Genomic DNA, 27,723 nt, shown 5'->3' with positions numbered 1-27,723 from the left:
AAAAAAACACAAAATTTGTTTAATTTACTAATGTTTGTATTTTGAGAACGATTTCCGAAGTGGAAATTGAAACGTCAATAAACGTATTTTAACGTTTAATTGTGGCTTATTCCCATTTAAATAGTAATTAATTTAAAATGCCACAAGAAAATAGCTTCATAACAATACTAAAATTTCTAATTTTTGTTCTATTTTATAACTTTTCTATCTTTTTATATTTTTGTAAACATTAACTCTTGCCATCAATGTATGTCCCAAAACATTCATAAAAATGTTTAGTGTCAAGTAATTTAGTCCCTATCTGTAGACACTTTATTTGTTATATTTTTTTACTGAAAGTTTTGTCTATAAGTGTTTTTTGAAGTTAAGTGATTTTGAATTTCGCTAAAAAATTGTAAAAGTATATTTTATGATTCCTATATGGCAAGTGGCTATGAAGAGGTATAAAAACCAACGTTTTTACTCTGTTTATATCAGTTTAGACCATATTAGTACAGTCGGGATAGCATTTTACCTTGCATGGAAAGCTGCCACAAAGTTTATTATTATAACCTTTAGGGGGGTCAATAGTAGTGTAAATTTTAAATCGCGACTGAATTTCACCGTTGCGTCAGCCTCCATCTTGATTTTAAAGGAGAACCGTTTTGCTTAATATCTCCGCCATTATCCACTTTTTGACAAAAATGGTACCTAAGGATTGAAATTGTTGCAAATATGACTTCCTACAATTCATTTTTTACAAAACAAATTTTTTCTTGCAGTCGATATTTTCCAAGTTAAGGGAAAAATCGTGGAAGTGGGGAAGCATAATTATCGAATTATATCATTTATTATTAAGTTTACAACATAACCGTATGTAAAAAAATGAAAAGAAATATATTTTATATAATTTTTATCTCTTTCATTATTTGGTCAAAAACAATATTTAAAGTCGCAAAATTCGTTCCTGTTTATGGCTTGCTGCTGATCATGTTACCGTCTAGGGTTCGTTAGACTTAGGAAATTAAATATTTACTCAAGCAAAAAAAAAATGAAAATCAAAACTGTGTAAAATATATTCCACTCAATTCTTGTTTATGTACATTCATGTGGTAGAGTTACTAATGAACGAAATAATTGAATAATTATAATTAGTCACTATTTTTCCCCTTAACTCGAAAAATGACGACCGCACAAAAAAATTTGCAAAAAAGAAATTCATGGAAATCGTAATTGCAACAATTTAAGTCCCCACGATTTTGTCGAAAAGTTGAAAAAAGCCGAGATATTCAATAAAAACAATTCCTATAAAACTAATCCCTGCAAGGTCTTACGCTCGCGCCTTTGCCGCATACGTACCGACCTCAAATATTAATTTCATAAAAAATGAAAGAAATTAAAATTGTATCAAATATAATTCTCTCTCGCTTAATTTTAGCAAAAAAAATAGAGGAAACTAAAATTGCATAAAGTATAATTTTCTCCATTATTTTAATGTACATTCATGTCGTAAATTTGATAATAAACGAGATAATTCGATAATTATGCTTCCCACCCTCTTCCACTATTTTCCCCCTTAACTCGGAAAATATTGACCTCACAAAAAATTTGTAAAAAAGAGATTGTAGGAAATTACATTTGCAACAATTTCAGTCGTTAGCATTTTTGTCGAAAAGTGGTAGAGATATTGAGCATTAAATTTACACTACTTTCACCTCCACTAAAAGATAAAATAATAAAATTTGGGGCAGCTTGCCATGCAAAGTTAGGCCTTTTTTCGTCTAAACCGACTGAACTATATCTGACGCAATAAAGATGGTATACTTTTCTTGCAAGTTTCAAGTGTAACAGTTACTTGGAAGTGATAATTGCACCACTTCCTTCTGTTAATTCCTGGATTTTTAATAAATAATGTTAAAATTGTTTGCAATCTTGGTATATTAATTTATTACATTTTCTAGGTATCGATACTGGAGTTGTTAAGCCACTTCCTCTAAAAACATTTAAATTAGAAGAGATCGAGTCTGCGGTTAGGTACTTATCAAGTGGAAAAAACTATGGAAAAGTCTTAGTAAATATAAGAAAAGATGGAACATCAAACCTTATATCAGCAAAACCAGAAATCTCTTTCTATCCTGAAAAAGTTTATATAATCATCGGAGGATTGGGAGGAATGGGCTTAGAATTAGCGCATTGGTTGTTTTCGAAGGGCGCTCGAATAATTATTTTAAATGGTAGAAGAACTATCTGGTCTAAGTATCAAGAATTAAGTATGAACATATGGAGATCGCTCAAATATAAAGCTGTCATTGATCTTTCTGATACTACTACGATGTCTGGAGCTGAGAATCTGTTATTGGAGGCTCAGAAGTACGGACCAGTTGGAGGTAAGAGCATAATATAAAATATAATTAGTAATTACCGTGATGTTTTAATCAATATATTATTTACATTCTTAGTTTTGTATAGATGTCTTTAAGTTCCTGATTAAATAGATTTGGTGTTATGGTTTCTCTAATTTATTTGTAAATAAAGCGCTGATATTTATGTTTGATATTTTAATTTGAATTTATGTATGTAAACATGAACAAAAAATATGCGTAACCAAAAGTACATATCTCCTTGTAGCGGAATGTGTGCAAAAATACTGGTTGACAGGACCGTCATTGAAGTAGGTATCCAAACCTGTTAGGAAAACATTAGAGGGTGCGAGGTAATACTTCAGTTCGACTCAAGTAATAGTGCAACAAAAAAAAAATTGCTAAGCATAATTGTGATAAGAAAGGCGTTCGGGCATCAAATAGCAGAAAATCTTTTCAAGCAATAATCCAGAAAGGACCTTTTGCAACATCACAATACTATCCTAAAATGCAGAAGTTTTCTGAAGTAAAATGTCGCGGAAAGAATATAAGCATCTGTTTGGTAATCAACGAGTTTATGTTGAGGTTGATTTTTGACATAAAAGAGAGAAAAATCAAAGGAGCCGCCCCTATCCTACTCAATGGAGAAAAATGTGTAGCAAACTCATCAGCAAAATATAACAGGCTTTGGTTGCCAATACTAAAAAAAGAAGTCAATAACATATTATTAACAATAGCAGATTAAGAAACTCCGAGACACTCGTCGTCAATCATACACAGTACATATTCAGCAAACAACACACATGCACAATACACGAAAACTCTCTCACACACAAACGTTTAGAGCAGATATTAATAATTCAGAACACTTAGAATAATAAGAATTTCAAGTTCCATAGAGCAAAAATGCATCCTCATAATTGTATAGCCAAAGCACGACTATTGCCTATAACACCGCTGTCAAGTTTGTCGATTTTCAAGTTTTCAATTTTCTGAAATTAAATATAGGCCAGTAAATGAACTTGAAATACGGCGATACGCTGTAATTTTCCGTGTTACCACCGAATTGTACGAAAATGTGAATTTAGGTTCTACTTACCCTCCACTTAAATTTTGCATTTGCAATTGATCTGCACAATCATTACATATGTAATGCTATAGGTAAGAGAGAGCAGAAAGAGAAAAAGAATTAGTTATATAGGTATATGATGCATCGTTTGCTGTATATAAACATTTGACCTGTAATAGGAGTATAGTAAATGAAGGATTGTATCAATATTTTAATGAAAATATATATTTTCATTTTTATATTAAATAAAAGGAATTGAATGCAAAAAAATAATTTACACATACACTGCAGTAAAATTCATTGTTTATTTTGTTATTAATATAAAAATTACAATAAAATAAATACAAAATTACAATACAATAAATACACTGCAACATAATTCAATATAATAATACAATATAAATTAAAATGTAATATTCATAAGTATTTAAAACTGCCAATATACATAAAACTTACTTTACGAAGATAAAAATAAAAAACCAACAACTCGGATTATGTTGTAAATTTTCATTTTATTTTAAAATTTATGTTTTTTGCGTATATTACATATATTTAATAAGATTAACGTGAGGTTTTTAAATATTTCAAAAATAAAAAAGGAAATTCATAATTGGGATTCGAACTCACAACCACCAGCGTATGAACCAAACACGTAAAGGATTTGCCAATTAGACATGACACTAACGGATTTCAAAATTAACAGTTCTCGGTAAAACAGTGATTATTTTGAAATTATACAAAAGCCTAGAATAATTATAAACGTATAATTTTAAATAATACAAAACATATCTCATAAATAATAAAATTAATACATTTTATATTAGATATATATATATATATATATATATATATATATATATATATATATATATATATATATATATATATATATATATATATATATATATATATATATATAGTATATATAATATTAAATGTATATACAAAAGGAACATTTTTATTCTCGAGAGAGGAAGAGAGAGAAAATATATCTTCTGTCTCTCTCTTACTCATTATCTTACATATGTAATGGTTTCACAGATTCACTCTCATGCAAATTTCCAAAGCCGACCGTGCGTATAGAAGTATAACTTCAAAAATAAATGTCAATTAAAATTAAACACCACAATTATTTAAGATTTAATCATAGCTTAACATCCAAATCTCACTCCCTAGACTAGTTATAATTAAAAGAATTTCATCGAATAGCTTGTCTTCACTGATTTGCATCGAAATTTAGATTTATGTAATACTTACCCTTCACTGTAAAATTGGACTTGTGCCATTGGTTGCTTTTTATTTTTTAGGGGTGAAAACGATCCCTATTAGAAAAAAATATTTAATTATACAGTGACATTAAACTTAGATTTCTTAACTGTTTTAATTTTTTATCACATAATTTCTATCCTTATAAAAATCACCCATTCCGAAGAAATTCGAATAGTTGTAGTATTTTTTTTTCATTGAAACTATAAATACAATATTTTTTCTATTAAAATGCTATGAATTTATTTTATTTCAACTTAAAAAACAACCCTTATTAGTTTGTGAGGATGGGTGAAAGTATTTTTGTGCCTTAATAACACAGTATGTGTAACTTACAATGCTCCAGTATACGCGTTCTAATATCTCCTAAAATATGTGATTGGTTTTTTACTCATAGCTCGGTTAGCTTTTAAGCTATGTAGTATTAAAAAAAAACCATTTTATAGGTTTCTTTAAGGAAAATAAATTTTTTTAACCCTTATTTTTTAAGGGGTTGTAGTTGAAAGGGCATGAATAAGTCACTAGTCACGAGTGTATGCAAACTTTTAACAGAATGTCTTTATTAATTTTTGTCCTGCAGAAAAACAAAAAAAAACCAAAATGTTTGTAAAGGTAAAAGCTTCAAAACTTTAAAAATTTTTCTTTTATTTTAAAACCACTTAAAAAGCGATTTGAACCAGTCAAACTTACAGATCATATATAAACAATACATCAATAAGGTATATAAAGGGGTAACGATTAATTTTTTTTGGGGTGCTAATTAGGGGATGATGTTTACGCTGTTTTTACCAAAAAAAAAGGGCTCACTTTTATGTTTTTGATGCTAGAAACTTAAAAAATGAAAAAAATAAAAAGCTTTTTTTAAATACTTTCAAAAAGTTTTGATGAGTTATCCCCAAAAGTGCTTCATTTTTTGGTTATTTTGCGTTGAAATATTTCACTTAGAATTAGAGGACCCTTAATTTAAATTTTCAACCAAATCCGTGGTGACGAGAAAAATTACACTCCAAAAAGTCATTTACTGAAGTAATAACCCCGTAAACCACATTGGCAGTTATTTATTCGTTTCAACAGAATTCTTTACAAATTCTGAATAATGATTTTCGAGAACGATTTCCGGAGTGGAAGTCGAAACGTCAATTTTTTGTAATTAAATGTGTAATTATAATTACAATCAATTGTGGCTTAATCCGATATAAACACACTATTCAACTTCGATAAATTTGTTTTCTGTACAAATATTTTAAAACTATTTTTAATTTATTAGGTATCTTCAATTCAGCTCTTGTGCTACGTGATGCTCCTATCTACCAACAAACAACACAAATGTTTGAAGACGTATGCCGACCAAAAATATCATCAAGTAAAAACATGGACGTTTTAACCCGCAAAATGTGCCAGCAACTAGATCACTTTGTTATGTTTTCTTCAGTAGTGGCCACTAGAGGTGTTATGGGCCAAACAAACTACGGTTATGCCAATTCAGCTCTCGAAAGACTTTGCGAACAAAGAAAGAGAGATAATCTACCTGGTTTAGCTATCGAGTGGGGTCCAGTGGCAGACGTAGGCGTACTTATGACTGAAAAATTCAATACAAAGGTAAGATTTATTGACTTAAATAATCGTTTTAATATCATCGTTTGTGCGGAGCATACTGCATTTAGTTAACTGTATGTAGGGAACAACAGAGAACGATGTGGAGTCCTTAGAAATAATACCATAAACGTAACTGCCTAAACATGTTTCCGTAGAATTTAGTAAAAAGCCAGTTAGTAATCGTTGGCTAAGTGTTAAATATTTTAGAGATATCTATGAATAATATGACGAAAGCTATCCGATCTTATTTTAAATGTCAGTGGCAGTTGAGCAGCAATAATAATTTAGAAACGAAGTTAACAGTTTTTACCTCTATAGTTACGAAAATCAGTCTCTGATTTACTTTGATTTGTCTTTTTTTATAATTTTTGCGCTCATGGTTATTTCGGCTTCTTTTTTCCATGTTGTTTCTTGTATTTGTAGGTTAATATTTGAATGGCTTATGTGCTCATCTTTATTAATTAAGTTTTTTCACATGTTTGTTCTATATAAGTTGTCGGGTTATCGGTCAACTATAAAGTACCGGTTGAGATATTCTAATAATATATAAGTGTTCAAAAAAATCCTGAATGTCCTTAAAATATGTATTTAATTAATACCAACCGTAAAATACAGTTGAATCCATGGTTTTATATCCGTGCGTCATTAATTCTTGGCGACATACTTTTTCCACGTATGAGACTAAAGACAAACCAGCTACTACCTGTTACTAAGTAAAGATATGCTATTTTTATGAAACGCTCTAGACTCAGTATATCGAAAAGAGATACGTAAAAAAAAACGCTTGGGGTCGTTTTCTGATTTTAAGTTTAATTTGTGACGTTTCTGGTTTGTTTACTTGTAGCCGTCAGTTTGTTGGATAGTTTGCTGTTTTTTGTCTTGTTTTTGCATCTAGAAGTTATTTATACTACACAAGCAGTTGTTTATACAACTAATTTTATAATGAAGTTTGAAATTTTTTGGTAAGTGGTATTTTGTAATTAATTTACTTTAAGTTAACCTCATTTAAACAGTTAAGGAATGGTTTTGATTACGTTTCCGCAAACGTGAAAGAAATGACAAAAAGAAACCATTTTATTAAATTTTTTTAGATATGTGTACAAAAATGCTTACCTTTACAAGCACAAGTACTCGTTTTAAATTTAATCGAGTACATTGAATAAAAAAAAAGGAATAAGGACTATTAGAACCGTTGTCATCTGTTCAAGAAGCACAAAAAGAACAATTTTCAAATGTGCCCTAGTATAAAGCTTTAATGATGACAAGCATATATATTATTAATATTATTTATTTGCCAACTTTATTACATAAAAATATATTTAAAATTAGGACTTTTTATCTCTGTTTTTTTCAATTTCAATTAAAAATATTGATAATATTTATTTTAACTTTATTTTAGAGGATACTAGTTGCAATTAAATTAGAAAAATAGTGTACAACCTACGAAAATGAAAAGAAAAAAATCCTGTTTTGTCTTCTGCAGGAAAAAGTAGATCTCGTTTAAAAACAAAAACTACTGATTGACCTAAGGGCATTAAAACGGTAATTCAAAATTGTATATAATATGTACCAGGATAATATGTAAACCAACTTTCTGTTGAGAATTACGAGTAGGATTTAACATGTTATATTAAAATAAATAGCTTTTTTGATAAACATGTAACCTGTGAAGCGTTGATCAATGAGCTGCACGCTAAATAAATTGTTTCTACAAGTAAAACATACTTGAGTAGAATCACAAAAGATTTGGGCTTTAAATTTAAAAAGATTATCATCGAAGAGCGTTCATTAACCTGGCAACGCCCTTAATTATTTTTTTTGTGTATATTTGCGTTTGTTTCAAAAACCACTAAAAATGGTTTAGAAAACACTACAAAAATATTTAAAAAAAATGTTTGACAATGCTAAATATTGAATTTACCCCGTATCCATATGGACTCCGTGGGTATTAAAAGAATAAACCTATTAAATCATAGAACAAATACCACAAAAAATTAATGCATTTTTATTGAATAAAAATCCTATAAATACAAGTATAAAAAAGTACAAACTAAGTATAAAAACTAAATTCAATTTTTAGTGTAATAGGTTACAAAATATGGTACACATAATCCAACATTACACTTGATGCATATTGTTCTCACTTCACTTTTACAACTTTCTAACCCACATCTTCGTCTTTTACTATCTTTAGTAGAATCTACCAAATGTCCAATGTTATCGTATCGTATTTCAGGTATTATTTTTCTCTCATTAGCTTGGGGGATTAGATTTGGTCCTGGTTGTAAAGTAATAGTTTGGTATTTTGTCAAATATCCTTGTACTAAAGTGCGCCTAAATGTTAACTGGGACAGTTTTGGGTCTTGATGGGCTGATGGCGATACATTAACCAAGCATTAATGACACACAAATCAATAAGATATGTAAACGGATTCCACCACCACTTTTTTCCTCGTATGTTTATCCTATACCTACTCAGTTAAATTTCGGTCCATTTGGTCTGTTCCCCCCCTATACTCATTATACTATTTTCCTATCACAAACGGCCGCGGTACTTGAATATTTTTATGTTGCTCCTTGGAATATCTCTTTATAGGGCGAACATGTTAAGACTACTGACACCCATCTAACAAAAAATATACCTGATTTTCTTTCTATGGCGCTACAGAATTGTCCCCTGGTTTTTAATAATTGTGGATCAAGTACCCGTGGAAAGATTTTTTTTAACTTTTGATTTGGTTTTTGTTTGTTTCCTTTTTCTTTAACCAGCTGCTCCGATTTTGTAACAGGAGCATTCGATTTTCTTTCTTCTAGTTTAGGAATTCTTTTACTTCTCATTGTTCCAGTAGCGTGGTAGCCTCTGAATCTGAGAAAGTTGAATAGATTTACTGAAGTAAAGAGATTGGCAAAGTAAAAATGATACGGTAACTTTCTTTTTTGTGCAGGAAATTCGCTCTAAAGTTTAACAAAGGGAGAAGCAGCCTTTCCAAAACTTGCTTGCCAGGTAAATGTAGAAAAGTTCCGCCTTCATCCTTGTCTCCAGATTCTTCATTAGTAACTATATTACTCGGTGGAGGTTCAACAAAGATTTTTTCTAGGGCTATATTATCATCGTTTTTTAAAATAAGCTCTATTGCTTCCTGTAGCGAAAACCCAGGACTGAAACAAAAAAAAAAGCTTAGGTGCCTACGGGGTCCATATGGGTACGGCATGAAAAAGTTTCAAATAAGTGCAACTTGCACAAACATAAATTCATCAAACTGTATATTCTTAAAAACTTTCAGTAGTTAGTAACGTAATAAAACAAAATTAAAATAATAACTCAGAGCCTACCTCAAAATATCCTTTAGTGCTTGAACATCGATAAGGTCATCCATTTTAACAATTGAAATAAAACGTACATGTTCACTCCACTGAAATAATTTCAATACTAACTAGAATTTACACTTCCTAGAAACGTGTCAATACACTGATATCCCCTCCATTTAAAAACGACAAGATGTGAGAGGCTTGAAAATATAGCGTAGCCATGTGGACCCCAGGGGTGGTCCCAGGTTAAGAGAACTCATATCGCAGCACAACGAGCGTGTTTATTACGTAAATACATGGAAAACAGAAATGGTAAATATCCACGAGGAGTTTTATTTTTAGACCAAACGTAGTCTGTTTCTAGGGGAATTAAAATGATGTCGTGGCAGGATTGCAATAGCAGAAGTGTAAGTCAACCAAGTGGTTATGATTTAAAAAGATTTATTATGGTTTATGCCGGTTCAGCAAAAGGTTTTATTTCAGACGCCAGTTTGTTATTTTGTTCCAAACTCTTGACTGCAAATTATCACGGTGAAATTAATATTACAATATTTACTAAATGGATAAGTACACCATTACTTCCTAATTTAGAACACACATCTTTGATTGTTATGGACAACGCACCCTACCATAATGAAATCATAAATAAATTAGCTTCTCGTTTAAGAAATACAATGTTAATTTTGATGAACCAGTTAACCAGATGGTTGAATCAATTAAAACCAGAATTGTTACAATTGGACAAGATGAACCGACAAGAAAATATATGTTATATTGTAGATGAATTGATGCTTGAACATGGACACAGAGCTAGAAGTACATATATACGACGTAGATGCAAGGTAGAAAATATCAAGAACTGGGTAAGAAATAGAAGAGTAGAATCGAACGATCATATAAGCCGAATGACAACTAATAGAGCAGTAAAGACGGCAAGAGACGGTTCCCCAATAGAAAGACGTATCAGTAGAAAGACCACGAAAACGATGGAACGACAACTTACTCGAGGCACATTGAAAAACAGACAGAGTCATGTCTATATAAAAAGAAGAAGAAGAACATGGAGAAGAACACGAAGGGCTTCGATTGCCACCGTATCACCTAGATTTTAATGCTATCGAATTAGTATGGGCAAATTGCAAGACTTACTGTAATACATATATTGGCAGAGATGGATATAAAGATGAACATGTTTTAAGTAAGTGGAAGGAAGCAATTAAATATCGAACCTGTAATAATTAACATTGCTGATAACAGTTCAGATTCTGAAGTGGATGAAAATGAAACATGAGAAATGAAAAACATACGTTCAAAATCTTGCAACAAAATTATTTGAGCTAAATAATATTTCGTTTGTTAAATAATTTTACTGTTACCATCAACACACTATAAATATTATTGTATACTTAATTATATTATTTTTATAAATTGCTTATTTATTTATAAATCACTAATGATAAAAAAATAATTCTTTAAGCTACTTCAAATGTATAAATCTTTACTAAAAGTTGAAAATTTTGACAAGGATGTAAAAAAAATGTACGGTTCTGTCGTAGCTTGTCACAAAATTCTCAATCCGAGTCTGTGTTTCCGTTTAAAATATGGCGATCGCTTGCTGACACACTTCAAAGGCGGCATCTGAGAGTGGGCATTCTTATTGTTATTTGTTCTGTGGCAAAATTAACATTTTTCATTCTATTTATTTGGTAACGTCAAATTTTATCATATAACCCCTGATTGGAGCAGTAGCCACTTTCTGTCACTTGCTGTTGCGTGACAGAAAATTAAAATAGCATAAATTTCCAACTTATATCGTATGACGCACAAGTAAAGAACCATGGACTCAACTGTATAAAATTTCTAAAAGAGAAATACATAAGTTAAACAACTGTGCATATTATTCTCATTGCTGTTGACTTCGTTTGCTAATAGCAAGTTGTAGACCGTAATCTATGTTTAACGATATATCATGAATGACGTTTTAGTGTTCTATATTTTATGTATAAATTATAAAAATTACGATACATACTTATCCATTTAACCTAAACTTAAATAATCCAGTTCATAATTTTTTTTATTATAACGAAGTACAACGTAAATTGTTAAATGTAATTAATAAATCGAAATATTAGCACTGATATGATCAATTATGATTCATATCTTAATTTATGAACATATTTAAAAATTAAAAAAATATTTTCTTTTTTAGTCATTTGGTAACTTACTCCATCAAAAACCCGAAAGCTGCTATAAACTTTTAGAACAATTTATGATTTTGGATACTGCAGCTTGCATAAGTTCCGTTTACAAAAATAGCCAAGAAGTCGCAAAAAAAGAGAAGACGCCAATTGACATCGTAGCTAATATTCTAGGAATTGCGAGTATAGGTAAGAGATTTGTCCTACAAGGATTTTTGACAATATCATTGCATGGAACTTTACACTTTTATGTACCTTTTCCAATGACAAATGAGATATTTAACTGTTTTGCCATGCGCAGTTTTAGTATCGGCTTAGTATTAAATAGTGGCGGATCTAGACATTTGCTTGGGAGGGGACCTTCCAACTAGGGGGGAACTTCCAATGAACCATCAACCAAACGTCATAAAAAAGATAAATCCAAACTACTTAAAAGGCATAAATAATAGGTTTTCTTTAATTCTAGACCTTCTTGGGGGACTCCCCATTTCCTCCCATTTTCCTTTCCCGTGTATACCCCACTGGTATTGAAGCGCATTCTCTTTTAATAATTATAGAAAACATTTTATTGATCATAAAAATAATTTTTTTACAAATTTATGTTTCTCCCATAACGATAGTATTTTTTACATTTACTTCTTATTATTAATTCTAATAATTTTGAACATAAAGGAAAGCTATCATTTTTATTTACCTAAAAATAAAAGCTTTTGAAGACATTATTATTATTTTCTTTAGTATCTAGTTACACCATCTATGACGAATATAATCTTCTTGAGAAAATTTTGTTTAATCACAAAAATTTTAGCAACACTTCGTCGCGCGAAGCCTTTCAACAAAAGCGTATAGGCTTACATACTATATTTTCTTTATTTTTCTCGTCTTTTTCGTATTATTCGTCATTTAGCGTAGATACATTTTTTACTTATAATACTTAACTACTTATTTATTAGCATTTACTATCGTTTGATTACTTATCACATTAAGTTCTTTGTTAATTTTTTGTTAATTTAGTTGATAAAGATCACCACTAGTTAACACTAGAAAGTCGGAGGGACATTCTGGCACCTGTTGCCATTTGAAGTTATTATAGTTTTTTTATTTAAGGCAATAATAATTTCATATTTTATGACTTTTAATACCTTGATAAAGTGAATTATTTAACACAAAATATATTTTCTCTAACAAACCTACCATACAATTCTGAAGGGCCCAAACTGGCCCTGTGTCAGATATCGTTTTCTTGGAAACTTAACTATTCTTTCTGTTAACTTCCTGTCGAATCAGTAAAATTATATTTATGTACGCTTATTCCTAGAAGGTTTTTTGTTACATCGTATTTGTTCCTTGAAAGTTTTTTTGTTTATCGTTTATCGCTTCATTAGATTCTGCTAATTCTCGTTCTGAAATATTGAAATACTCGTTCATTTGTAAAAATTCAAGACGACTGTAAAGACGTCGTGTGAAGTATCAGAACTAGAACTTTCTCAAAAAAATACGAAAAATAGAAGAAAATGTTTCAGGAGACGAATCTAAATTGGAATAAAACAATGAGTTAGACGATGAAGAATACGTACCACTACAGAATAGTGATTCCACTGACTCTGATAGTTCAGATAAGTTAGACGGTCTTATTGTACAAGAGTCATTAATTTATGTAAAAACTCCTTCTACTTTTCAACAATACGATTCAGTTAATACTATTCTGTATCCAAGTGCATCTAAGCCAAGTCGCAAGAGAAAAAGAGGTCAACAAGCAAAAGCAGACAGCGAACAATAGAAAGACGAAACAACGTGGAAAGTTATTGGTTCTGGTACCTGGTAAGATTATCATTTTTAGTTTCTTTAAATGCGTTAAATGTTTACAGTCTTTATACGACGTAGCGCTCAACACAATATTTGTCGAGAGAAATCAAATCCTACTTCGTATGCAAAAAGGAACGTAAAGAATAATTTTTTGGTACATGCTTGAAATCTTATGATCAACGAGAGCATGTTGCGCTATATAAAAAAATGCATTATTACAAAAGCACATCGATGTTATAAAAATGATACATGAACTATAGCTTTGGAAAAACTGGAGGCTACCCTTGCTATTGTGTACGCAAAAGGAGTCTACGGTAACAAAAACTTCCCAATCGACAGCGTGTGGTCAAAATTATTTGGTACTTATTTGTTTAGGGAAACTATGTCAGGAAATAGATTTAATGATATTTTAAGACTTCTCAGATTTGACGTAAAACAGACGAGATCTGAACGATTAAAGACCGACAAATTTGCTCTAGCCTCTGCGGTTTGGAATGGAATTATAGAAAATTATGGTGCATGTTAGAAACCAGCAATAAACCTAACTATTCTCAGAATACATATTAAATAAGCCCTATAAGTTTGAGCTTTGTGTGTACAGGAAAATTCTGAAAATATCATGGACAGAACAGGTCACAAACAAAGAGGTTCTGGGAAGGATGAACAAAAAAATGGAAATTTTAAATACAATAAAAACAAATAAATTAGAATATCTCGGACATATTACACGTGGAGAGAAATACACCTTGCTTAAACTGATTATGCAGGGAAAGATCCAAGGAAAGAGAAGCATAGGGAAGCGTAGAATGTCATGGCTGCGCAACCTGAGAGAGTCGTACGGATGTACATCAAATGAACTTTTCAGAGCAGCCGTCTCAAAAGTCTGAATAGCTATGATGATTGCCGACCTCCGCCGCGGAGATGGCACTTGACGAAGAAGATAAGTTTGGCATAAAATTTTGGCTTTCGGCTTGCGTGAAATCCAAATATATTGTAAATGGTTACACTTATACTAATACTGACCATCTACGCAATAAAGATACAAGTGATATTGAACACGTTGTTTTGCGGATAATAGAAGATCAACTGGGAAAGGGCGAAAAAGCGACAGATAACTACTTCACATTGATGAAATCGGCCTTTGATGAAAAGGCACTGCACAAGAAATCAACAAGTCTTGTGGGTACTTGTATGTACACGCCTAAAGCGTAAAAATATAGAATTGTATGTTACTCATATATTTCAGAACTACGAAAAAATAACACTTGTTGCATACCAAGGAAAGATTTACAAAAAGGTGCTTTTGTTGAGGTCGTTACAAGAATCAATTGATGTTGCTCTCGATGGAAGAAAACTACCTGAAACAGTTAGTTTTTTTAATCAAACCGAATATGTGGTTGATGAAGTGGACCAAATGGCGCTTCTTTATACTACAAAAGTTGCTTTAAGACGTTGGCATATGCAGGTGTTTTATAAAATTGTCGACTTCTTATTCTTATTGTGCCGTCTTCTAACGAAGGTTGGCGATCACTTTTTTAAACACTTCCCTATATTTTGCAACTTAAAATGGCCTTTTCTTTCCTCTACTGTTCCTTCCATGATGACGTGTAGAAGAGAGTATTTATCGTTTCCAAGTATGTAGTCCAGATACGAAGGTTTTTTTTATTTTAGTTGTGGCATAAGTTTTCTGCCATGTCCAATTAGTCTTCACCCCAACACTTCTTCGTTTAAAATGTTTGCAGTTCAAGAGACTAATTTTCTACTACATATAGCAGTTGCAAATATACATAACATTCGAAGAAGCTCAATATGATAACCATACTCAATTTCTTATTTGTAAACATTGACTTGTATTTTATAAATCTTTTTCAACCTATTTTAATTCTGACCTTTATCTCCTCATCTTAATCTAACTGTGTATTTATACTTGTTAACACTCTCTAACGGTTTACCCTCCAACGTCAGATGTATGTTGTCAACGGGGGTTTTGTATTTGGTGATCTATTCATTTTAGTCCCATATTTTTGCTTTCTCTGTTAATGATTTTTATAAGAATTTGTAAATGCTCTATATTTTCTGCCATGATGCAAATGTTATGTTATAAATGATGTTTCCTCCAACCCTTACACCTTCAGTTCTTTCCCATAGTGCCTATTAAAATATTCATGACTTACGAGCAATAAATGCATGCATTATTTAATAATAGCAACTGGAAGGAGACTCAGTTGTCGTAAGTTAATTGTTCAGCTAGGGAGGAATTTATTATGGACTCCATAGCTTGCCTGCCGAAATCTGGTACTGAGCAGCACCGGTTCTACCAACAACCAGTACTGTTACTATCCAAAAACCAAAAAAATCTCAGTTTAAAATATTTTGTAAAAGAAATCATACTTCCAATCAGTGTCACGTCTCTAACAAGGCAATGTGTTCCAAATGCCAAAAACTGCAAACTGTACGGTGTCACAAATGTTTAAACAATGAAAATCAGATTCTATCTTCTAGAGGTGATAAAATTTCTTTAAACTGTGTTTTTATTGATTTAAGAACTCGGCGTTAAAATGATCCCTTCGGGCTTTCTGGGTAGGTATGTTAAGTAAGACTTTCTAGTGTTACTACGTTATTTGTTAAATATACTAAGCAACATTTTGCTGTTCTAGATACTGTTGACAAACAGAAGCCTTTTAACAATTTTGGAGTGGACTCGCTGATGGCCTCAGAAATCAAACAAATATTATATCAAGAATTTAATAAGGTTATTGAAGTAGAAGATGTGCGAAAATTAACGTTTGCAAAGTTATCTGAATATTTAAATTGTGAGAAAAATTAACGCACAAAATTTGAAAATTGATGATAATTTTAATAATATACACATTCCTATGCTAGGATCATATAAAAAATAACCATTATATTAAACAAGTAGAAAAAAATAAAATATTTTATATTTCTTCATATTTCTTTAAAATATGTTTTTTTTTACAAGGGATTAAATTTAATTAATCAAAAATAAACTTATTTTAAACTTAAGTTGTGACTTATTTCCAATATGAATAGTAATTGCATTAAGATGCCACAACAAAATCCTAATCAATATTATAATTTTCTTATTCTGTCTGTCTTTCCGTAATGAAAACCCCAGCGCCACCTATCCACAAAAACTACAGCTAATTTTAATAATACCTATATATTATACTCCATATATGTCACTGGTTTATTATAAAGAAATATTTATTAAATAAATAAATTTTATTTAATAGACAAATAACTTGTCTATAAGGAAATAAAGGCTTTGGAAAATTTATAAAATAATATGTATTGTCTTAAGGCGCGTACAGACCTACAAACGCATGCGGTGAGCAGCCACGAATACACATACGTGTGCAAATGTGGACAGCGTTTTCGTAACCTCTCGCCGCATGCGTTGCTTCTCGCGAATGACTTGAGCACACATGCTGCGAGCCAGAGTGGTGTCGGTTTTTTCGCACACATCAAAGAAACATACGTGTGCGTTCGCACTCAGTTTAGATGGATAGCGTGGGGATTTGTTGCATTTGCAAGACAAGTTCGAATTTATTGAGTTTTATTCATTTTATTAATTTATGTGTAAAATGGAGTGGTCAAATGAACAATGTTTGCAATTAATAAATTTGTATGAAGAAAACCCTATATTATGGGATCCAAAAAATAAGTTTTGTTATTCAAAAACAAAAAAAGAAGATGCATGGGAGTTGATTTCAAGAAATCTTAATATAGATTCAGCAGTTGTGAAGAAGAAAATGAGCATCTTACTTGGGTCTTTTAGGGCTCAAAGGAGCAAATGCACGAAGTCCGTGGGTAAAGGAAAAGGTACTGTGTTTTTACACTAAGTACAGTGCTGTGCTACTTTTTCATCAAACTTTTAATGCTGCAAACAAAAATGGGCTACCAAGGTTTTTGAGATGCCGGTTCAAAATAAAAATTAGTGTATAAATATACAAATGTACATCATTAAAGCGGTAATAAAAAAAACAAATTTCTTGGGACAAAAAATACAGAGTGTTTCATTTAAAAAAACAACTAGTTTGGCTCATAATACCTCCGTCAAAATAAGCTTTTTGCTTATTTTTGTGTTTTTGTTTTAAGATTTCTTTAAAGTTCTTTCTTTAAGTAAATTAACAACGACGACTGAACTTTTAGGTTTTATTCATATATTAGATAATTTTTAAACAAATATGCATAATTTTAATCTTAAAGATAAGTAAAAAATATAGCTTAAAAAGTTATAAAAATAAAAGTCTACTTAAGCTTATATGTAATAATGGGTTTATTTATGTATTTTACGTACGACTGAAATTTTTGTTTCCAAATGTGAACGGATGAAATTTTTGCTCGACAAAGACCAACCAAATTGCATCTTAGATACCGAAACTCAAGAAATGGTAAGTATTTATACATGATACACATTTTTTAAATTAGGCATAATTATCTTGCCAAGGTACACGTCCATTTGTTATGAAATATTCCGTAAATTCATTTCTAACCATTTTTGCGCTTTCGGAAGATCTACGTGGAATATTTTGAAGAGGCAAAAAACTATTGGCTTTGTCTTGAGCAGTTCTCAATTCTTCTGATATGTTTTTATGTGTGCCATTATCAAAAGTTCCAGGAGATGTATATATATTTCTAGAAAAGGGAGAATTCCTTAGAAAATTGTGAAGATACGCTATAGTCATTACAATTATTTTTACTTTACTTTACTTCTTTTAAATAAATGCGTCGTCCACCATCGCCTATTTTTCCTTTGTTTTTTCTTTTTTAATGAACTAATAACCACAAACGCGGCACTAACCATAAGCAGCTCCTTAGACATTTTTTCAAGAATGGACGGAGCGTCTTGAGCACGCATACATATGCGATGATTTCTTATTTCAACGAATGCTCTGAGCGCGAATGGTTTGAGTATGCACGCATATGCGTGGCTTCTCACCGCATGCGTGTGCTAGTCTGTACGCGCCTTTAAATTTATTTAGAGCTTCCGTTAAATAAAGACATCGCTTCGTTGTTTCTTTCGTGGGTATGAGTATCATAATAATAATCGATTAAAAAAATTGATTTGCTAATCGAGGCACTTTTTTCTATATTTTCGTATTTCTTTTTTTTTTTTTTTCAACAAATAGACTTTCTTTGGTATTTGTTATCTTTTATGTGTTCACATGTACTTTATTGTTATTTATATTACTAACCTAATCTGACATGTTGGTTTACAAAAAACTTTACCTACTAAAAAAAATGGCTGATAAACGGACAAAGTTTTGCAATAAAATTGTTAGTGTTCCTATATAATATTGAATAAATAATAAATATTTGAAATAATAAAAAAATTGATAATCATTGGGAGATAGGGTTTTAGATGTATTGACTGTAGAATAAAAATGAGTGTTTTATGCATATATTAATCGAATTTTATCAGAAGTGGCAAAAACGAGGATTTAGCTTATTTGTAGTGTACCAGTTTACTTCTAATCAATTGTCAACATAAGTCTAATGCAAATATAGTGTAAGTAAATATACTTTATTGTTAAAAAATTAAGAATAACAGCGCCGGCATTACATCATATCTGGGTTGTTATTGGTCCGATTGGAGCGTGTGATCCGTTAAATGAAAGAGGAGAGGATATCCTCCACCCTATCGTCGTTATTAACTAACGTATAGCGATATACGAGATATCACATGACAGTAAAGAAACAGATAATATCGAAACTCAAAGTCACTCAAACGTCAATGGAGCGATGCATGCCAGGTATAACAAAGAGAGATCGAAAAAGAATGGAATGGAAAAAAACCAAGGTAAGCCATAGAATTAAATCTTTAAAATAGCAGTGGGCGGGAAATTTAACTGTGGTATCCAAGAGGGTCAAGAGACCAAGAAACAGTCCAAATTTAAGATGGGACTATGACATAAGGAAACAAGCCGGTACAATATGGCAAACAAAATCGAATTTTAGACAATCGTGGGCAGTTATGAAGAATGAATATGTAAGTTTTCTTCACCTGATGATTTGTTTATATATATTTCCCGGTGCTCCAGACTTCACTAGACATTTAAGGATTTTTCGATGACATCTTGAAAGTTCAAGATTTTTTTATTACTTTTTTTATTACTGGACTTTTTTATTTTAAACAAATCTCTCAGAACTGCCGTAAAATATGGTAGATTACATATAATATCCTAAATAATGTGCTGATTACCGACCAATAAGTCTTATGTCTTAAAGATACTTCTTAAAAAATTTTACAAGATAAGATATGCAGACGAAATTTTAGATCAGAAATTTGGATTCAGAAAAGGCATGGAACTAAAAAGCTATGTTCGACCCTTAAATACTACTTCCAAAATGTTTGAACCAATAAAATTTATGTTTATGTTTTATTCGTTCCAGAAAAGCTTTCGAATAAGTTCCTCATGAACTTATAATTGAAATATTGAATAACACAGGGTGATTAAATTAATACGGGAAGTACGTCACTATTTTTCTATCTTTTTTATTGTATTTTCTAAAAAACTATAGTTAAAGGACTGTTAAAAGTATAAAAATAAATAGAAGGAACAGAAATAATACACGATATACTGATAATACAAAGTCATATAACTTCAAAAGCTGATTGAAAACTTGAATTATTGCTGTAAAGAATATGGCAAAAAAATTACAATTAAAAACGCATAAAAAGCTTGTCACAAAAAGTGCAATGTAATATATTGATCTAGTTGGTCTGTCTATTAATCTTGTTCTATTTGGTTTGTTTCCAAAAATATGAATATGTGAACTCTTTTAACTCGGGTTAAATTTTATTCAAATTTTTTATCTGGAGGTTGGTCATGGCTACAAAAAAATAGTTTGGTTTTACCTACGTTTATTTTAATATTAGCTGTGTGTTCTGTCTCGTCAACACGTTTTATCACAATATGGAGGCTTTCAACAAACATTAAAATTATATTTTATGTAGGGGTTTTTAAAAAAATCTTCATGTTTTATCTTTATATTAAGAATTAACTCAATAATGATTTTCTGTCAATAATGCTATTTAATTCATTTTAGTACTCTTTTTGCGGTATCAAAGCTGAACACTTACGAGTGTATTAGTTATAAAATATGTAAAAAGGAGAACCCAAAATATCCACTTCAATACTAACGTATTGAAGTGAAACTAAATTATTTGGAAGGGTAATGACTCGGAATCGATTCCAAAGTTGTTTGGTAAATTTACATAAAGTCAGCCAAAAAGCCAGTCTGTCAATCAACCTATCCAAGGGTATCCATTAGAAAGGCTGTCGTGAATTACTAGTTATAATTAACCTCCTTTCGTTTTGAATTAACGTGAATTTGGTATCGAGTGTAACGTACACTAAAAAACATATTTTATTTACAGTCGCTTAAGTAATAAAGTATACACTTATTAAACTTTAATGTATTCTTTACAGAAGCATATTAAAAAGCAAAAGTATTGACAGTCTTGATATGAAAATTATTTCTCATCTATATTGAAACCAAACTGCCAAGGTAAGAGTTGAGAATCAGAACAACCGAGATATCAAAATACAGAGAGAAGTTCGCCAGGGTTGCGTGCTGTCACCACTACTCTTCAATGTCTACAGTAAAGCGGTATTTAAAAAATCGCTCTTAGATTCAATAGAAGGTATATCTATCAATGGCAAAGTTTTGAATAACTTGCGTTTGCAGATGATACAGTAGTAATGACGGATAAAAACAATGATTTACAGAATATAATGAATACTGTCATGAATAATCACTAAGGATGAATTTGAAGAAAAATAAATGCATGATCATGACTAAATCATCAGATTCGAACATCCAGTTGATTGTAGAAGATACTGTAATTAAGAGTGTGGATACGTACAAATACTTGAGGAACATGGATAACATCAAATGTAGACCAAACCAAAGAAATTAAGACACGTATTGAAATAGCACATGTATCATTCGTTAAACTTGTTGACTATCAAAACAAGAAAACTTGAGTACTTAGGACATGTGATGAAAAGGCAAAGGTAATCATTATTGCAATTTACTATGCAGGGAAAATGTCAACGAAAACGAAATGTGGAAAGACAAAGACTATCGTGGCTTAAGAACTTAAGGGAGTGGTTTGAATGAAGTAGTGCAGAACTATTTAGAGCGGCAGTCAACAGGGTCTGCATAGCCATAATGATTGGCAACCTTTGATAGAAGATAGAACTTAAAGAAGAAGAATTGGGTGTATACGTGTAGATTTGGAAGCTCTTTACACAAGAATACACGTCTGGAATATTGTCTAGCACGTTAATTAATTTAATGTCTAGTTTTATGGTATGGCTTACATTATAAAGCATATTAAAACGTTAAAATTGGAATTTGGTTATTATATGCAAGAAATAGAGCAAACAATTTTTAATTACATTAATAAAAAATATTTAGAAATAGAAAATATTTAAAAAAAACGATGAAACAATTCTAGGAAACAACTAGAATATTCTTTTTTATTCTAATGATAATTACATTCTAGTGGTTTTTATTTCTTTGTAATAGAGACAAGAGCTTCTTTGAATATCTATCTTGATTTAGACAATTATATAGTATAAGATACTTATACAACTAATTTATAATAATTCAATATAATATACATACTCTATACACTAAGCCTAAGAATATCTGACAGTCATTGTCGGAAACATATAACATGAAAATTCCTAGTATTCTTTATTTTAATAGCTGAAGGAAACCGAAAAAAACATGAAGTCCAAAGATCTCTCATCGATGGTGATTTAAATAAACTGCACAATCCGAGCTTGCTAAAGGTTACAAGACTATGTTACAAATATCCTTATTTCGATAATACATTAGCCGTTTACGCATGTAAATTACCACCATTTGCACTCTTCACGTACATTAAAAAGTACCTACAGTGTATTTCTTTTCAATTCCAGTCTTACCATTCCCCTATACGTATTTTATTGCTTTTAAAACATTAGGAGGATTTCGTGAGACTTTGCAAAGTGCAAAGGAACGAACAAGCTTATGCTTGAAGCGGCCTCTGTGTGAAGAAACTTAAAGTCAAAAGACTTCTCTTCAATAACGAAAGTGATCGGTATTGTTAGAGGAACTTATTCGAAACCCTTCTTGGAACTCATAAAACATAAACATGATTTTTATTAATTTAAACATTTTGGATGTAGTATTTGAGGGTCGAACATAACTTCTTTAGTTTCCACGCCTTTCTTAAATCCAGATTTCCAATGCAAAAAAGAAGGGAAATGGAACACTGCAGAGCTAAAGAATTTAAACAAAACCATTTCAAAAGCCATTACGAAATCCATCAGGAACTTTAACACTAAATAAATAACTAATACCATATAACAAAACAAACGCATAAAAGTTTTAAAACGAAAGTTGAAGACAGGAACGAGGAATATTCCGTTAAGAAATAAAGAAGGATATGCCATCTATAAATAACAAGAGATTCTGAAAATTATCGAAAAGTACTATAGAACATTATGTAGTGCAGAAGCTCATATTCCAGATGTAGAAATCTCAACAACACAAAAACAAGGATTAGAAAACCTTCCTAATATAACCGAGAGGAAATCAAATTAGCGTTAAAGGCATGACGAACAAAAAAATTGTTTGGAAAAGATGGCATTATAAGTGAAATGATAAAACTAGGAGGTAAATGCGTCACAAAAGCTTTAAAAACTGTTCGTAATGTTTGCCTCTTTAAAGGAATTACACAAAAAAATGGAATAGTGACAATATTATAATATTGTAAGTATATAAAAATAAGCGCACAACCACAATTCCTACGGCCACTTTTTATAGACAACCACGTCGTCGAAGCAGCTAACAAATAGTAGAGAGTACAAACAACTATATTTAAAGTATTTGTTATTGTTACGCCAATAAATCTAATGTAACACCAACAGACATTACAGAAATCACGGCGTTTTTTAGTTTGCCGTGCTTAGATGGATTATACCATGGAGAGAGAACATCAATTTTTAAATTCTGATCTTCCTATGGGACACAAGTAGAAGAAATTTTTCCAGCTACAATGGCTCTAAAACGATTTCAAATTTTATAGCGCTGTTTGCGAATGAGTGATATACGAACAAGACAAAAGCGTAAGCTTGAGGATAAATCGCTCCAGTCAGGGAAATATTCCAACTGTCAAAAACACTATACTTTCGAAGAGTATGCTACCATAGGTAATAAAGGATTTCTCTTTACCTGATTCGATTTTTTTTTCACATACCATGGAAATGTATTATGGTAAACAGAACCACGGTCCATTTTCTGTAGACAATACTGCTTCAGAAGTAGTGAATAGACTTTGCAAGCCACAAGCAATATAAGATGAACAATTGGTTCATGTCTGTTGAGGTCGCTTACAATTTATTGAAAAGTTATCAAATTATAGTTGTTGGGACATTACGGGAAAACAAGAGATAAATACCAAGAGAACTTTTTACAAAGAGAGCTGAAAAGTCTTGCATGTTTGCAAAAAAAATAAGCAAGTTATCCTATTGTCGACATTGCCTTACGATGAAACGGTTGATAAATATACTGGTGAGGAAAACAAACCAGAAATCATTACATTTTATAATTCGACAAAGTGTGGGGTTGATATAGTTGATCAGCTTTTCTTTAACTTTTAAAACAAATTGCCAACGAACTTTTAATGGACTATATAAAAGTAATACTACATTCACAATATTTGTCAAGAGAAATATGTCAGCTCGCAGCTAGAACACAGCTCGTCTTGAATGGTTCAGATAATAATTGCTTGGTACCAGAAATGGAATAAGATTGTCTTTTGTGATAAATCTTGATTCTGTTTAGGGATGCAGAGGAAATATGACAGCTCAGCAATACGTAGAAAAAATTCTCGAACCTCACCTCACACTCTACCTTCAGCTGCTCCAACATCCAATTTTTTAGCAGGATGACGCAAGGCCGCACATTGAGAAAGTCGCCATAGACTTTTTACAGGTTGAAATTGATTTTGTCCTGACCTCCGAGATCCTCCTCTAACTTTAATTGCAATTCGGGAGAAGTAACCTTACTCATGTAAGTTGTTTCAAAGAGCGTTTTGTAATGATAATGATAATTTATAATGTGTTCGGATTTCTATGTCACTCAGTATAGAACATAATATCAAATGTTTAGTTTTATCTAAATTAAAAATAGGTTAAATCTGTCTTTATTTTAGGACTTACTTTAGGTTGAGGCTGATTATACTGGAGACAGAGTATTCTTACCTAAAACAAATGAAAAACTATATAAGGATCTTTTTCTTTAATATTATTAACATTATACATTTTTAATATGTCTATTACACATGTTTTTAACTGTACCTTGATTAGTTTAATAATATCTCTGGTATGATTTTGTGAGTACACATAAAATTGCCCAGATATTTTAAATTTAATAGTAATACATATATAAAAATACATCGGTAAGATAGTTTCGAAACAAATTCAGATTTCTGCTTTAATCTGGAGCCTTCTAAAAATTGCAAGGCATGGCCAAACGATGATAAAGATGTTAATAGAGACATGGGGAATCTAAAATTTGCATTCCACGACATGTCTATTCATCTAAGCAGAAATCCTAACGAATTTGTTTCTCGTACTCATACAGAGTAGATCCGAAGAAAAATGAAAAAGACAGAAAAGATTTTATTTCACGTTCAAAGCGTCTATGTACCTATTGATACGTATTTCGCTTTAATAAAGCTCATCAGAATAGTTATTCATAGCCGTTCTTAACGTGAAAAATAAAATTCTCTGTCTTATTAGAAGTAACAATAACATGACTTCGTTATGGACGCAATAGCGACATCTGATAGAAAAATCGGTAAGATAGTTTCGAAACAAATTCAGATTTCTGCTTTAATCTGGAGCCTTCTAAAAATTGCAAGGCATGGCCAAACGATGATAAAGATGTTAATAGAGACATGGGGAATCTAAAATTTGCATTCCACGACATGTCTATTCATCTAAGCAGAAATCCTAACGAATTTGTTTCTCGTACTCATACAGAGTAGATCCGAAGAAAAATGAAAAAGACAGAAAAGATTTTATTTCACGTTCAAAGCGTCTATGTACCTATTGATACGTATTTCGCTTTAATAAAGCTCATCAGAATAGTTATTCATAGCCGTTCTTAACGTGAAAAATAAAATTCTCTGTCTTATTAGAAGTAACAATAACATGACTTCGTTATGGACGCAATAGCGACATCTGATAGAAAAATCGGTAAGATAGTTTCGAAACAAATTCAGATTTCTGCTTTAATCTGGAGCCTTCTAAAAATTGCAAGGCATGGCCAAACGATGATAAAGATGTTAATAGAGACATGGGGAATCTAAAATTTGCATTCCACGACATGTCTATTCATCTAAGCAGAAATCCTAACGAATTTGTTTCTCGTACTCATACAGAGTAGATCCGAAGAAAAATGAAAAAGACAGAAAAGATTTTATTTCACGTTCAAAGCGTCTATGTACCTATTGATACGTATTTCGCTTTAATAAAGCTCATCAGAATAGTTATTCATAGCCGTTCTTAACGTGAAAAATAAAATTCTCTGTCTTATTAGAAGTAACAATAACATGACTTCGTTATGGACGCAATAGCGACATCTGATAGAAAAATCGGTAAGATAGTTTCGAAACAAATTCAGATTTCTGCTTTAATCTGGAGCCTTCTAAAAATTGCAAGGCATGGCCAAACGATGATAAAGATGTTAATAGAGACATGGGGAATCTAAAATTTGCATTCCACGACATGTCTATTCATCTAAGCAGAAATCCTAACGAATTTGTTTCTCGTACTCATACAGAGTAGATCCGAAGAAAAATGAAAAAGACAGAAAAGATTTTATTTCACGTTCAAAGCGTCTATGTACCTATTGATACGTATTTCGCTTTAATAAAGCTCATCAGAATAGTTATTCATAGCCGTTCTTAACGTGAAAAATAAAATTCTCTGTCTTATTAGAAGTAACAATAACATGACTTCGTTATGGACGCAATAGCGACATCTGATAGAAAAATCGGTAAGATAGTTTCGAAACAAATTCAGATTTCTGCTTTAATCTGGAGCCTTCTAAAAATTGCAAGGCATGGCCAAACGATGATAAAGATGTTAATAGAGACATGGGGAATCTAAAATTTGCATTCCACGACATGTCTATTCATCTAAGCAGAAATCCTAACGAATTTGTTTCTCGTACTCATACAGAGTAGATCCGAAGAAAAATGAAAAAGACAGAAAAGATTTTATTTCATTTTATTAACATCTTTATCATCGTTTGGCCATGCCTTGCAATTTTTAGAAGGCTCCAGATTAAAGCAGAAATCTGAATTTGTTTCGAAACTATCTTACCGATTTTTCTATCAGATGTCGCTATTGCGTCCATAACGAAGTCATGTTATTGTTACTTCTAATAAGACAGAGAATTTTATTTTTCACGTTAAGAACGGCTATGAATAACTATTCTGATGAGCTTTATTAAAGCGAAATACGTATCAATAGGTACATAGACGCTTTGAACGTGAAATAAAATCTTTTCTGTCTTTTTCATTTTTCTTCGGATCTACTCTGTATGAGTACGAGAAACAAATTCGTTAGGATTTCTGCTTAGATGAATAGACATGTCGTGGAATGCAAATTTTAGATTCCCCATGTCTCTATTAACATCTTTATCATCGTTTGGCCATGCCTTGCAATTTTTAGAAGGCTCCAGATTAAAGCAGAAATCTGAATTTGTTTCGAAACTATCTTACCGATTTTTCTATCAGATGTCGCTATTGCGTCCATAACGAAGTCATGTTATTGTTACTTCTAATAAGACAGAGAATTTTATTTTTCACGTTAAGAACGGCTATGAATAACTATTCTGATGAGCTTTATTAAAGCGAAATACGTATCAATAGGTACATAGACGCTTTGAACGTGAAATAAAATCTTTTCTGTCTTTTTCATTTTTCTTCGGATCTACTCTGTATGAGTACGAGAAACAAATTCGTTAGGATTTCTGCTTAGATGAATAGACATGTCGTGGAATGCAAATTTTAGATTCCCCATGTCTCTATTAACATCTTTAT

The 27,723-nt window shown here is 31.2% G+C and overlaps 2 protein-coding genes across 8 annotated transcripts in view; one reads left to right on the top strand and one right to left on the bottom strand.

The window, feature by feature from the left end:
- LOC140436838 (fatty acid synthase-like) overlaps nt 1-16,530 on the top strand; it is a 55,730-nt gene extending 39,200 nt beyond the window's left edge. The window contains exons 16-19 of the mRNA XM_072525969.1: nt 1,941-2,366; nt 5,942-6,273; nt 11,789-11,966; nt 16,241-16,530. Of these exons, the coding sequence (XP_072382070.1) occupies nt 1,941-2,366; nt 5,942-6,273; nt 11,789-11,966; nt 16,241-16,410 (1,106 nt within the window). The 3' untranslated portion in view covers nt 16,411-16,530. The remainder of the gene's footprint in view (nt 1-1,940; nt 2,367-5,941; nt 6,274-11,788; nt 11,967-16,240) is intronic.
- Rbp6 (RNA-binding protein 6) overlaps nt 1-27,723 on the bottom strand; it is a 1,719,762-nt gene that overhangs the window by 992,519 nt on the left and 699,520 nt on the right. For 2 of the 7 annotated variants that reach the window (XM_072525976.1, XM_072525975.1), the window contains exon 2: nt 24,830-24,871. The exons of the other annotated variants lie outside the window; for them this stretch is intronic. The gene's annotated coding sequence lies outside the window, so the exon portion shown is untranslated. The remainder of the gene's footprint in view (nt 1-24,829; nt 24,872-27,723) is intronic. 7 annotated transcript variants of the gene reach the window in all.

This window comes from Diabrotica undecimpunctata, chromosome 3 (assembly GCF_040954645.1).
Source record: "Diabrotica undecimpunctata isolate CICGRU chromosome 3, icDiaUnde3, whole genome shotgun sequence".
NCBI classification, from domain to species: Eukaryota; Metazoa; Arthropoda; class Insecta; order Coleoptera; family Chrysomelidae; genus Diabrotica; species Diabrotica undecimpunctata.
The sequence above is the reverse complement of the archived record's forward strand: the minus strand, read 5'-3'. Positions and strand labels throughout refer to the sequence as shown.